The 14835-nt window shown below is 35.6% G+C and overlaps 1 protein-coding gene across 1 annotated transcript in view; it reads left to right on the top strand.

Moving 5' to 3' along the window:
- ZNF385D (zinc finger protein 385D) overlaps positions 1-14835 on the top strand; it is a 672940-nt gene that overhangs the window by 132802 nt on the left and 525303 nt on the right. The window contains exon 2 of the mRNA XM_012732206.1: positions 4365-4583. Within this exon, the coding sequence (XP_012587660.1) occupies positions 4365-4583 (219 nt within the window). The remainder of the gene's footprint in view (positions 1-4364; positions 4584-14835) is intronic.

Consider the following 14835-nt stretch of genomic DNA (forward strand, 5'->3'; position numbering starts at 1 on the left):
CAAGATTATCGTTTGGTTTACTTGTGCCATTTACACTGGTGTTTGTAAAATCCCTTCAAAGTTGTGGTGTATTGTCTTTTACCTATCAGCAGATGTCATCTACTGTCATTTCATTGTCATTTCAAACTACTTTAGAATAGAATTCTTAGGGAATTTAGGGGGTTGTCATTTTGACAGATTTGCAGATCCAAAAAAGGGGTAAAACCATTCATGGACAAAACAGTGGCAGCTGGCTGGTTAACATTGAAATTAGGCATAGGGGAATTTTTCCTCTGTTGGAATTAGGTTTGTATGTTATCTAAAGTATACTCCTTTAGATACTATTTTTTTTTTTCAAAATGGTTATTCATTCTTTTGGTAGGGTTAAATACTAAATAGAACCTGAAGTTTATAAATCCTTTACTATATGGAGACTGGTTTGATGACACAGTGTGTGTGTGTGTGTGTGTGTGTGTGTGTGTGTGTGTGTGTGTGAAAATAACTCATCCTTTATCATGACTGGAACTAGTCATAAGTAGACATAGAATCTCAGCTGAGTTATAGTTTCTTTGTTAGTGAGTCAGTAGGTGAGTTATTTAGTAGGTAAAGTTGAATTAGAGAAAATGGCATCGCTCAGTACCATGGTCCTTATTAGATCTCTTACCCTTTCCTTTCTGAATTGAATTCATGTCCCTAGTCACAGGCAGGGTAGCTGAAGAGTTCTTGGTCTTCTCTGTAGGAGAGTTAAGCAGTTACACTTTAAATTCATATATGCCACTGAGAAGAGAAGAGAATGTAACATTGGACTTATTTGAAACTCAGAATCTAGACGGTTTGTGTGTAAATGTGAAACAATGATCTTTTCTATTACCCTCCCAGAAAACCAGTTTATTTTTCGTGCTTTGGAGATGAATGCTAGGTATGAAGATCAGAAGAGAAATTTTTTCTTTAATTTTTTTTTTCTCAGAGTAGACAGTTTCTAGAGAAATTTCTGTTTTAAGGGCCACGGAGAGAGAGAAAATGAACTACAGGGAACAATACTGGTTTCCTGTTTGTGGACACAGTGTGGTAACATACAACTGAAGAGATGTGAACCTGTATCTCTGAACTATATAGATTGTTACTAATGCTATATAACTAATGTCAACTCAATAAAAATAAATGAAAATGAAGTAAATAAACATTTTAGATTATTTTTTGATTTTTCAGAAGTGTTTCCAAGTTAATAGAATTCCCATAAACACCCACTTAGTTTCTGCTACTGCTGACAGATTAGTGAAAAGCATATCACATCTAAAGGTAAATAGTACAATAATACATTATTATAATGAAACTCCATCCTCTATTTAGATTTCATTAGTCCTTTTACTCAATGTTCTTGTCTATTCCAGAATCACATCCAAGACATCACATTTCATCTAGTCTTAATATTTCCCTGGCTTCTCTGGCATATGATAACATCTCTGATTTTTCTTGTTTTTCGTGAGCTTGACAGTTTTCAGGAATAATTGTCAGTATTTAATAAATGTTCTTCATTTCAAGCTTGCCTAATGTTTTTCTCTGATTTGACTTGGGTTGTAGGCTTCTGTGAGGAAGACTATGGATGTGAAATGCCATTGTTAACACCTCTCACCAATGATGCATTTATCAGCAACACTTAGACTGTTGTTAGCTTTGATTCTGTAACTGAGATAGTATCAGGTCTATTCAATGTGTAGTTACTTATTCTCTTTTTCTGGTACTGTACTACTTGGAAGCAAGACACCTAAGTATAGTCTACATTTAAAGTAGGGAATTATGCTCCATCCTTCCTTGAGAGGGGAGTATTTGTAAATTATATGGAATCCTTCTATAAAGGACACTTCTATCTTCTTCATTATTTGTTTTATGAAAGTATATGCCCACTGATATTTATGTTATACTTTGGGTTGCAATCCAGGAAGATAAAGGTTTTGAGCATTGGTCACTAGGTACTCTGTCAGTTGGCTTCTGAATCTCCAATTTTTGGTTATAAATCTGTTATTCTATGATTATAAGCTAATTTTAGGGTCTACCAGGAGAGGACCACCTGTTACACTTGGGATCAGGTGGGGAAATGATGATCAGCACTCTTCAGGGAAGTCTCAATATGAAAATTACTAATATTTTGGTGCAAATAGTTGCATTTCAGCTTTTGTCTCATAAAGTTCTCAAGTGGGTCAAAACGATGTGATGTAATTCAACTGCAAGACTCATGTTGCTCCCTTGAGAAATATCATTTTCAGTTTTCTTTTTCTCAAATTGTGCTCAAATATATTGTTTAATATAGATTACAAAGAAGAATTCTCTCATGTATGCTACATTTTAATTATTTTTATGGATCAATAAAATTAATTTGAACTCCACATCTACAAAATTAAGAAACACACACAAGCAAATACCTAATTCTTACTGTAGTCATCCTTGGTGTAATTCTAATGCTTCAAACTATTATGCATACAGTCTAGATCCACATTTTTGCATTAAGCCACAGACTTTCATAATGGTTTAGAGGTAGGAGAAGAGATAAAAGTTAGATGGAAAAAACCATGAATAAATCGATAAAGTGTTTGTGTTTCAAAAACAGGTGCTCAAAGCCTATTACACTCCTTTAATTTTTTTTCAATGGAACTAAAGTCAGCAAAATTTCTGTTCAGAATTTAGACTATTTTTATCCTGTCAGAATAAAATCTGCTTGTGTTATTCCCTCCTACTTCAGAGAGTGCTATTTGAGGCATTGCAATTTTATTGCAAAGACCATAAATGCTTTTGTGATGTCACGTCCCTGTCACAAGAATTTGACATCCTCTTTCCAAACACATAGACATACCTTGTTTTCTCTTTCCTTGTCCTTTCTGTCTCATTGCAAAATTAGTTATTGACTCTGGGGTATAATCTTCACTTTTTCTTGTGCTCAAGGAACGCCTCTTTTGTATGCAAACAAATCTCAGAGCCTTAGAAGAAAATTTCTTCAAAATTCCTTCATTGTTCGTTGCGTTGTAATTCTACATGTCAAGGTGACAATGTAACTCAGGCAGGGAAATATTTTCTTACCAACATATATACAGATATATGGCAAAACTGTCATAAGGGCTCACATGCTTGGGAAATCTACACAGCTTGATCAATTTTGGAAAGGTCTTTTTGGCTATTTCTTTCAAAGATACTGATTTTTTTCATAAGAAATGTCTTAAGTTGTCATGTAAAAATTTCAAATATAAAAATGATAAAGGGAAAATGTAAATAATATCACAACTGAGAATCAAATATTGATAACATTTTAAGGGTTACTTGTATATCTTTTTAAAAATTTATTATATTAGTTTATTTTTAAATATTTTTGTGCATTTTTCCATCTCAGTTGTATGTCTTTTATATAGATGGGCACTATATGTATGCGTAATATGTAGCTTTTTGATTATTATATCCAAAGAACTTCTCATTTACAAAATCTTTCCATTCTATATTTTTGACTATATCACAGTAACAAATATACTATCATTTATTTGATTTTTTAATATATAATTTTATTTAGTATAAAAGATTTCAACATATAACTCAACTATAGGAAAAAGTTTTGAAATATTCATAATACAACTAGAATGTATACTCTAAGAGGGATTTGGAATAAAATTAAATGTTTATCCCAACTATATTTATTGTATGACCCTACATAAGTTATGCATCCACTGTAAACCTTAATTTCCTCAGTAAAAAACAGAAAAACTATACTGTGTCTTCCATTGTTATGAAAACTTAATGAAATAATGTGTGTTAAATACCTGTTGGGCATTTAATGTGTGGTTTGACATTAAAAAAAAAAGTAAATGGTACGCCATTTGTATTTTTTTTTTTAAGATTTATTTATTTATGCATACAGAACTAGGGTACAGGCCAGAGGTGCAGGGGCAGTGAGAGGATTCACCAGAGACCAGAGTGGGGAGAAAAACAGGCTGACTGACAACGTATATTGCAGAGGGGAGCGGGCCGGTTGGGAGAGGTCTGCCGCACCATGTGGGTCACCCCCAGGGCAGGCAGGGCTCGAACTCATGCAGAAGTGCTGAGTTTCCTTTCTCAGTGCTGCGCTTCAACCTGCTGTACCACCAGGGAGGCTTCTCCATTTGTATTTCTTAGGCTACCTACTTTTGAATAGTATAAAAGCAACTTATTAAAATAGGAAGAAGTGGAAATTTTGATAAAAATTCGAGAATTCCTACTTTTAGGGACTTTGGAAAGTCAAAATAACAGGTACTACACAGTTCCAATATTATATTCTGGTCAGATGTTCATGTTTGATATTTCCTACGCAATTTAATAATAAACAAAAATCTTGGTCTGTTTGTTCATACTTCTGTTTGCACCCCTAGATTTCACCTGTACACAAGATGGAGAGAGTGAGGCTGAATTCTTCCCTGATGACTTTGAAGAGAAACCTGAAAGAGAAAAGAAGCATACCAATTTTACTTTGTGTAACGTGTGTAACATTCAGCTGAATTCGGCCGCTCAAGCACAAATCCATTACAATGGCAAATCACATCAAAAGAGATTGAAACAACTCAGCAACGGGATGTTGAAAAACGACAACGGTAAGCTTTTCTAAAACTGTATTCTCGGTTTTACATCATCTACTTAGGTTATTTGTGTACCTGCAGATGTGAAGATAAAAGAATGAGCTAATTTCTATTTTTAAAACCAGGAAATAACATTCAATCCCAGCTTTATCAGCACAGTCCATTTAAAGAAACATTGTTTCCCAGTCTTTCAGGGGAAAAAAAAAGGGGAATTTTGTTTGCCATATATACTTAGTTGTACTAGGATAATGTTCATGAACCATCAAGACATTTATTGTTATTTGAAAAAGTTTACAGAGTCTTTGACATTTGTTTTTAGTGTGGTTATTGGAGGTGCGGGGGGTTATTGGAAATGCGCATGCTTAGCATTTTATATTAAACAATAGTTTTTAATTGTTTGATGCCTGTGGAGGCGTTCGTTGGTTGATAACATTGCATTGATTTAAAAAAAAAAAGGCACATGTTTTCAAGTATGTATTTTAATCAGTACATTATGGGCTTTCAGACTGTACAGAATGTCTTAATTTGATATTGAAAAGTTATGGTTTGCTTAATAATTTTAGATGACTTTTTAAAAGTATGTATTGAAATTATGAGTAAATGCCAGACAACAGAAAAAATACTTTTGGAAATAGCTATTTTGGAAGCCTATTAGGGAAAGCAGGCACAGGTGAGGAAGGAGTGTGGCTTCAGGCATTGGAGATTTTGGAAAGGTAAATGGCAGCAACTGCAAAGAGTTAGAATATTGTTTTCTGGTCATATTGTTCATGTTTGATGAAAAACATTTTATCTAAATCTTAATCACATTTAACAAGGAGACTGAATTTTTATCTGCTCTGTTATTTCACTTCATGAAGACCTTTTAATAGTTTGTAGCTTGCTTGTAGGCTATTTTTGCATTCTAAAAGTGAAATTATTTTTCTACTGTGCTTCATTCTATGAATGAACTGGAATATTCTATCAGAAAAGACTTCATATTTCTCTTTCTCTTATATGACAAATAGATAATTATAGATATTATTGATCAAAGAGATATAGAAACAAAAAAAAGTCAAAATGTAACTGAGAAGTAGTGAGATCTAGAGGTATAATTTGAACTAGTAAAGAGAACTCCTTATTAAGTCACATTTAAGTCTGTACATTTCACAGTGACTGTTCTAAACTTCCTAAGGAAAATCTGTTTCTCACTGATGTTTAGGCAAAATTATTTTAAACTATGTCTGATCCAATTCCAAGTGCTATTTTCTTAAAGTTTGCATTGTTGATCTTGCTGGTGTCAGCTTTCATGTGTTACTTTCCCTACCTTAATATTTACAAGCGTCCTTAGAAATAAATTATTCTAGCAGAAAGATACTAGGACAAAACACAAGCTCAGTTTAGATTCTCAAATTGCCATTAACCCCAGACAAAATTTAGAATGGTTAAGAACTTTGAAATCATAATACTAGGATACGTGTCTTCAAATTGATTATTTAAAAATAATTGTATCAAACCACTTATTATGGGTAAGCATTGTACTTAAAGCTTTGTGTACATTTTAAAATTTAATTTCTCCACAAACAGAGAGATATTACTATCACCTTTCTCTTTCAGTTGTTGGAAATGGAAGATAATGTCATTTAAGTACTGTGGTAAAGATCACACAACTATTAAATGGTCAAATAAGCAATCACTCAGATGGTATTCACTTAAATATTCACACTATTAAAGCCTATTATCTCCCCTCAAATGAATATTTGATAGGAAATGTGTCTTTATTCAAAGAGAGAAATTATTTTAGAAGAATATCAAAAAACAAAATTCTATCATATACCAACAATACATTGATGAATATACTACCTAACAACATTATATTGTTTCATTTTCACTGTTTCTAATAAGTCATTTTGGTGAAAGTCATTTAAAAAGACCATGAATTGGTGGGAACACATCACTTAGATCACATTAACTGCATAAAACTAGCATCAGAGGTCTTCTCACCTTGTCAACTGAAATAAAGAGGTACATTTAGTAAGTTCAGATTATGAGTTTATTGGGAGAAGCAGATGAAATGAAATTTGAGGAATATGCTATAGCAGCCGCTGTGGCATGGTCTGTTGATGGGTTGGGATAGGCTGTATTTATGGGTAGAGTTTCAAGAAGGGAAGTCAAGTTAGAATACAAGCAATATGTTCCTTTGCTTGAGGATGGGGAGAATTCTGGCAGATGTTCTTTGGTCGGAAGATAAGTCTTGTTCTTTTGTAAATCAGGTATTTATAGGAAATCAGTCTCTCAGTTCTGTTCTTATGAGGGTGTGTGGGCAAGATTCTCCATTTCATATTCTTGGTTCCATTTTATTTATTGACTTATTGTTCATTCCATTTTAAATTGAAATCCTTTCACAAACACCCCATGATCTAACTGCAGGCAATACATTTAAAATTGAATTAGAACTTCGCAAATGTAGAAATAATTTATTTTACCTACCTTTATTATTCCATTCTAGAAATATACCTTTTCAGGCCTGCTGGCTACAAGAAGGAAAACTAATGCTCAACCTTCCTTTACTTACTGAGATATCATGTTAAAAATGGGAATCCTTAAGAGTAAAGGATCCTATAAATTATTGGTAAAGAATATTAACATTTTTAGAAAAAGTTACACAAGATGCTTTATTCTTCTCAAACCCGCACACTTATAAAACTGTCGGTAACTTATTCTATCTACAGAAATTCTTCAATTTATATTTAAATGGGAAGTAATTTCGTGGTATCAATAAAGGGACATGACAATAGAGGTGCCTACCTCAAATCAAACAACTTTTACATAGGATGGATATAAAATAAATAATAGGAATGTAACTATTTTTAAAAATTACTATTCATTCCGGATTGTCTAAATGAAATAAATCAATCTTTGTCTTGAATGATTGTAGAGCATGGTATAATTACTTGCCTAGGGGCATATCCTAATATACACTACTGTGAACAAGAATGAACAAGAGAGATAATCACCATATCTAAAATATGGATTTAGTATCTTTGAACAAAATATGGCATTTCTCATGTTATGTCATTATTAAAGAAATGACCTGAACATCACAGGAAAAAAATAGTTCATATGTGCTCATTAGAGGCCGTTGTTCAGTTGTGTAGACTTAACTTCAGCTTCTGACAGCTGGCACTCTGCAGCAGTCAAATTCTGTGTACAGTGATTTGCTCCTGAGCCTCCAACGTGCCTCCAGCTGAGTTGGGAGTGAGCTCTGAGGTCCTCTCAGCCCCAGCTGAAGGGAGCTTCCTCACCTGACTTACTCCGTCCTTGAGGGCAACCTGCAGCATGTCCCAGATCCTTGCCTCCAACTTGGGTGGACATTTCCGAAAAGCCATGTCCCCTTATAATTTGTTGATGCTGCTATTGGAAATCAATCACCATCATCCTTGAAGATTAGAATAAAAATACTAATGTAGTACAAAGGGTACAACTTTCAGGATGTTTCATGCTCCTGTGGCAAGTGAATTGACTTCAGTCTCATATGCTCACTATGGTTAAGCAGCTGTTAATATTTGTGGAAGGGCCAACATGTGGACCCGTGGTGGCAGCTTTATTTTATTCGCACTATCTTTGTCATGTTTGAGTTATTTTATTAAGCCTGGTTTTCTATTTTTATTGGACTGAAACTGCTATAAAATAATTCAGTTTTATCTAACAGTGTTCTAGAGTCTTTCGGCACTCATTGTTCTGCAGCACATAAATTTAGAGTACTGTTGCCCTTATCTATCCTCTTTGCATTAAATTTTCTTTTATTTAACAGAAAAGCTAAATAAAATTTTACTTCCTAACTCCCTCTCACTGAACTCTTTTCTCTTTCCATTGACTACTTCAGATGAGATTTAAAGTGTCATTAGATTTTCAATTTATAAAATGTTTCTTCTTCTGTAACAGTGGTAGTTAATAAAAACAAAATAGCTTCATAGTACTTTCTGGTACTTCAGCCCTTGTTTTTATAGATAAAGCCTTCATTTATATAAAAATTTGTTTTACATTTTGATCTTCATGAGCTGTTTGTGCTTTTAAGAATGTTAATAGACTGATTAGAATTTGCCAGCAAATACATTTGTGGATTCACAGCGATCATTTGGGGGATCATTTTATTTAAAAGTGGTAACTGTTTCCTTAATAATATCTGCATTAGTATTGACATATTGTAATGTGGCAAGAGAAATATCGCTTTTCTCATACTTCTCTCTTAATAACTATCTTTTATTAGATTCAACCAAAGGGAGGAAATGAAAAATACTTACACTAAATTGACCAATATTATGTAATAAGACATTATTTTTTTGAGTGAAATAAATTTCCTTTTCCTCACTGGAAGATAAAAACATGGGAGAAAGTGACAAATGCTAACTAACCATCTTTAAAATTTGAATAGTTTTCTGACTTTGCTTGTTGATATTTTTCTCCTAAATAGAAAAAAAAAAATGTTTCCAAAGGAATAGAGGTCTAGCCTCAGGCAACTTGCTTTATCCAGACTTAATATATCATCTTTTCAATATCTAAAAATTTTTAATCTGTATCCTTGAAAATCCCCTCTCTCCTGGAATGATGTGAAGTTTTACATTTTGAGTCAAAAAATCCAGTCAGACCTCTGATTGGAGACCACCCATGTAGACATCTGTACTCAAGAAGTGGTAGACTCTAATTCTTCATGACCACTGTTACTCAGTTAACATGTGATGAAATGTATACTAAGGGAAGCCTTTAAAAGAAAAGGAAGTAAATTAAATGCATGCCACTTAGTTGAAGAATAGCCCTTATCTGAGATAAAAAGAGATTTGTGTTGGTGATTCTCTGTAAATGCCTTCATATGTGTGGGAAGGCTTGAAGAATTGTAGGAGCTGGAGTTTATAGCAGTGCCACTATAAACAGCGCACAATCATTTTGCTCATTTACCACAGGTAGAAATACCTCTTCATTCCTTACCTTTTGCCTCTTTTTAAAAAAGATTTATTTATTTATGCATACAGAAATAGGATACCAGTTCTCTAGAGGCCAGAGGTGCCAGGGTGGTGAGAGGATTCACCAGACAGAGAAGGGAGCAGAACAGGCTGACTGACAAAGTACACTGCTGAGGGGAGCAGTGGGCAGGTCAGGAGAGGTCTGCCACCATGTGGGTCACCTCCAGGGCAGGCAGGGAAGTGGATTTAGCTTCTTAGTGCTGTGCTTTAACCTGCTGCGCCACCAGGGAGGGCCATCTTTTGCCTCATTTTGTCACTAACTGCTTCTGACAGCAACTTCTTCATCATATTATTTCTCTACCCTCCAATTTTTTAGTAAAATAATCACTTTTCTAGGTTTGAAAGTAAGTTTTTTTTAATGTTCTGTTTTCATCATGATTTCCCTCAAAGTAATTTGTCCATGGTAGTAGAGCTATCGATAACGATGTAGGATTCTTTTAGGTATGCATTTACCCTTCCTGAACAAGTTATTTTGTATTTGGCGGCCCATCCTATTTATAAATTGGCTTTCTAGTTTCTATAGTCCACCCTGCACAGGACACACATCATTATTTTGGTTATGAGTCTCCAAAACATTCAGCAACAGTATGATCACATGTGCACATGTATTAAAGATGGTAACATAGATTCTTTCGTTAAGTAGACTTAACAGGAAGCTTTTAAGGCTTTGAATGAGAAATGAGAAGTAATTTCCAAAAATAAAAGCCCAAATGTAAGTACATCCTTTCTTTGTTTCCAAAATCTTGCAATGATGTAACAAAAGAAATTTGAGAATAAACATAAATAAATCTACAGCAGCAATGTACAACTGACAATGGTAAAATATCAAGGAATTATTGGCAAATGTAAAGTAAGTGTGAGAAAAGTGCGATAAAATATTGAATTTAAACACAACAAAGGAAACGCACAAAGGGGAACAAAGGGACCCTTACTTAAGTTCCCCACAAAAGTTCAAAGTATCTCTTAGTTTAACCTGAGGTTGTTATAAAGTGGGTTTTATTGTTAAGTAGACATTATGATGAATTTTCTTAAGGTGGTTTGAAATTAAGCATTGAGACATGACTGACCTGCCCCGCTCACCAGAGGTAAAGTGAAGAACGAATGTGTCTGGCAGCTAAGAGCCAGAAAAGCCAGCATGTGGGTATCCTGAAGAACTCAATAGACAGAAGGTAGAGGCAACAGGTATGCATAGGAGAAAATTTTAATTTGTTACCTTTGTAATGTGTGACCCCTTTCGTATCTCATCTCTGGAATATTCTGTAAAGACAATTTTGCTTAGTATTTATGTGATGTGAAGTTCCTTCTTGGGGAATGGGAATGGATGTCAAGACTGTTTCGAGGTTGAGGTTGGTATTGAAAGGTAGAGAGACAGGTAGAAAGGCAGGTAGAAAGACAAAGGGTGGATCCCATCTGATTACCCACTTGCAAGTGCTTTTGTCCTCTATAATGTCAATATCATGGACTTGAGCAAGGTATATTTGCCGTTTGCCTCTCACTTAATGTTTGGCAAGCTAAGGGAAGAGAAAGCATGAACATGAATTTCAAATAAAGATTATTGTTGAGAGAAAACATGGGATGTAAAATTACATTTGATTTTACTGTGATATTTTATTTCAGGGAATCAATAGAAACATGGAAATGCAGAGGATTATGTGAACTAATCAGTGATAAACATAAAAGAGAGCAGGTAAAAAGCAGAACTAATATAAGAATTATTAACTTCCTTAGTCTTTATTAAATAACACTTATATGCAATAGTAGTTCTGGTGAATGATTCATATTTCCCAATTTCAAAGAAGTTTGCAATCTTCTAATAAAGGCAATTGATACAAAATATGTAGCTGGAGTAAATTAGTGAGTGCAGCCTGAGTGAGGAATTAGCAAGGTTACCAAGTAGAGCCCAGTTTGAATGCTATGTGTGCTGTTTTACATTAGTTTAAAAGAGTGCGATTGATGTTAAGAAATTGAGCAGAGGCAAAGTTGTTTGGTGGGTGGGTAACAAAGATGACAACTTGTCCTAGCAAGATGTTCAGTTTGTAAAACTGAGTTATGTTTTTTAAATTTACTGAGAGACTAACTATAGTTGAGAATTGATAGGGTATTCAGAAGGAGAAAAAGGGGAAGCGACTTTAAAATTTAATCCTTATCCTGAGTAATGAAAAAAAAAGTATCCTTAGGAAACAATGAAGGTTCAGAAATATAATAAGTTATCATTGTGTATTTGCTGTGCTCTTGGGATTAATCTAATAGCTATTGCATTTATTTAATCATATTTTAACCAATTAGCCTAATTCTTGCTATCCATAATGTAGATCAGTAAACTGGAACAAAGAAAGGTAATTTCTCTGAGGCTGCTTTCATGGAGGGGGAGACAGTCCTTGAACCCTGGCAAGCTGGCCCCAGAGTTCATGTTCCTGTTCATAATGCTGCATCATCTCTTGAGGGTTCGCAAGCCAAAGGAGAGTGTTTCAGGGAAAAAAAAAGAAGTGGTTAACCAATGGGTGTGAAGGCTTTTTCAGAAAGGCGGCCTTCCTCAGAGATCTGAAAACTAAAATTGTGGGTTATGTTTGTGAAATTACTTCAAGGAAATGGAAAGCTTAATCAAATTCTGGGAGCTTAAGTCAGTGTTTCTGTGATAATTGGTCTTTAGACTGCATGATTTACATTCACCCTGGATGCTTTTTTAAAATTCCTATTGCATTCAAGTTCCTTCAACTGGGATTCCCCAATATCATTTAATTAGAAGAAATAAAATATCAATAAAGAGGAAAGACAGAGAGGGATGGGACTGAGCTGGCCTAATTTACATACCTCAGTCAGCAACAAAAGGTCTGCAGGAGAGGCATTTTAGTGACCATCTGTTTTTATTATAACATGTGCTAGTGGAAGACTAATTGTAAGCTCCAGAGACTAATCAACATGTTTTCTCCTTTCTGTTTCACCAATGTTTTAGAGACTGCCATAGATATTTAAGTCATAAAACCAGATGGCTGTCTCCCTCCAAATCTAGCCGTGGTTGCTGTGAGCAGCTTCTGAGCATTGTAGGTAATTTCAGGAGCAGGTCACCCCCTTGTAGGGGCGAGAAGGGTATGCACTACAGTTTGCATGTGGTGTTGATCTTTTACTTGGCTTTCTGGTCATCAATTTTTGCAACTTTATCCTGAAAGAGTGTCCAAGTATAATTAATCCCGAACTTCTTCCTTCAGCCCTGGTTAGTTTCTCTTTTTTCTTACTGTATTTTCATGTGTTGAGCATGTTGCCTTCATGCTATTTTTTTCTCAGTGTACATTTATATTTTCAGATGTTAAGTGCTTCTTCTGCAGTTATCAAGATATGTTAATGTTAGTAATGGGTTATGTCTCCTATGGTCTTTCCATAGATCACTCATATATATGCTAGAATTCCTATCGCTAGAAAGTTTTTGTGCCTGAGAGAGTTACTGGAACAAGAGTTCTCGAATAGTTTTCATGTAATATTCAAACTTCATATTTATAAATTTATTTGAATCTCTAAGTATCAAACTATTCCTTTCTATACTGTTAACCTTTTATGTTTAATTCACCCATTGTTAAATGCAGATTGAAAACTAGAAACAAATTATAGCATACTTATTTTACTTCAATAAAAATTGAGGGAATGAGACCCTCCCTGGTGGTGCAGCAGGTTAAAGCACAGCACTGAGAAGCTAAAGCCACTTCAGCATGAGTTTGACCCCCACCCCGGAGGTGACTCAATGGCATGGCAGGCAGACTTCTCCCGACTCACCCACTGCTCCTCTCAGCAGTGTACTTTGTCAGTCAGCCTGTTCTGCTCCCCACTCTGTCTCTGGTGAATTCCTCTCACTGCCCCTGCACCTCTGGCCTGTACCCCAACTCTGTATGCATAAATAAATCTTTAAAAAAATTGAGGGAACACTGCTACCATTGTTTGTAGGGCAATAACAGATTTACAGTTAAGCTGAGTTATTGCAGTTTCAGGATCTCTCTTAATCCTGAAACATCTCAATTTCATAAAAGTATGAATATTTTCTTTCCATTATTTAAATCTTTTAGCCAGAGTTACTAAGTTCAAGACAAATTAGACTAGTGACAGCAAAAATATAACACTTCCAAGGGCTCAGTAAAAGTGAATTTATGATTATGACCCTATCAGACACATTTTACTTGCTCCACTAGTCGAGGACCTCAGTACCAACTTGACTAGTAAAAGTGTCCCCCAGTTTGGGCCCTCCCTGGTGGTGCAGCTGGTTAAAGCCACAGCACTAAGAAGCTAAAGCCACTTCAGCATGAGTTCCATCCCCGTCTGCCCGGAAGGTGATCCACTTGGCATGGCAGACCTCTCCTGACCCTCCAGCTGCCCCCCTCAGCAGTGTACTTTGTCAGTCAGCCTGTTCTGCTCCCCACTCTATCTCTGGTGAATCTTCTCACTGCCCCCACACCTCTGGCCTGCACCCCAGTTCTGTATGCAAAAAGAAAGAAATCTTAAAAAAAAAAAGTGTCCACTGTTTATATGGCCTATAATTGCATCTTTATTCTTACTTCCATAAAATAGTTTCCTATTTCTTAAACAGAATCTCCTTAGGACATTTCCTTGTCCCAGAATCGCTTTAAAACTGTACCATATTCTCACTAATATGATACCAGAGCCTATTTTAATTCTACTGTATTCTGGGATAGAAGTAAAAAAATCAAAACATCCCCTATCCTGACCTGAAATAGTGTCTTTAGAAACTATCAATAACATTGATAAAGATTTCCTCAAATAGAGAGACTTCCGGAAGATGGCGGCAGAGTAAAGATGCCGAGATCACCGCGTCCAAGCTGGCATAGGAATTGAGGACTGAAAACTGACTATAGACTCACTTACTACAAGTTTTAACCCAAACAAAAACACTCTGGACTCACTAGAAGGTAGATAACTGCCAGGGAATCGGCAACTGGGTAGTTCCCAGAAGGGAACTCCCGGGAAAACCCGGGCCCCTGGAAGTTCCGCGGGCTGCAGGAGCCGCTTTGCCCCACGCTAAACCCTGGACGGCTCAGCTCAGTGAGTGGAGCCCAGGCTGCAGAAAGACTGCAAATCTGATCCTCAATACCTGGGTGAGAGAAAAACCGCTGAAACTTCAGACCTGATCCGGAGCACCGGGGCACCACGCAAAGCCGCTGAGCAGCTCCACCAGCTCCTGAACCGGCAAGAGAGCGGCAGAACAAAGACGCCGAGGCGACTACATCCAAACTCGCACGGGATTATACAAAAACGGACTATAGACTTTC

Source organism: Condylura cristata, unplaced genomic scaffold (genome assembly GCF_000260355.1).
Source record: "Condylura cristata isolate star-nosed mole 26May11 unplaced genomic scaffold, ConCri1.0 scaffold00033, whole genome shotgun sequence".
Taxonomy (NCBI): Eukaryota; Metazoa; Chordata; class Mammalia; order Eulipotyphla; family Talpidae; genus Condylura; species Condylura cristata.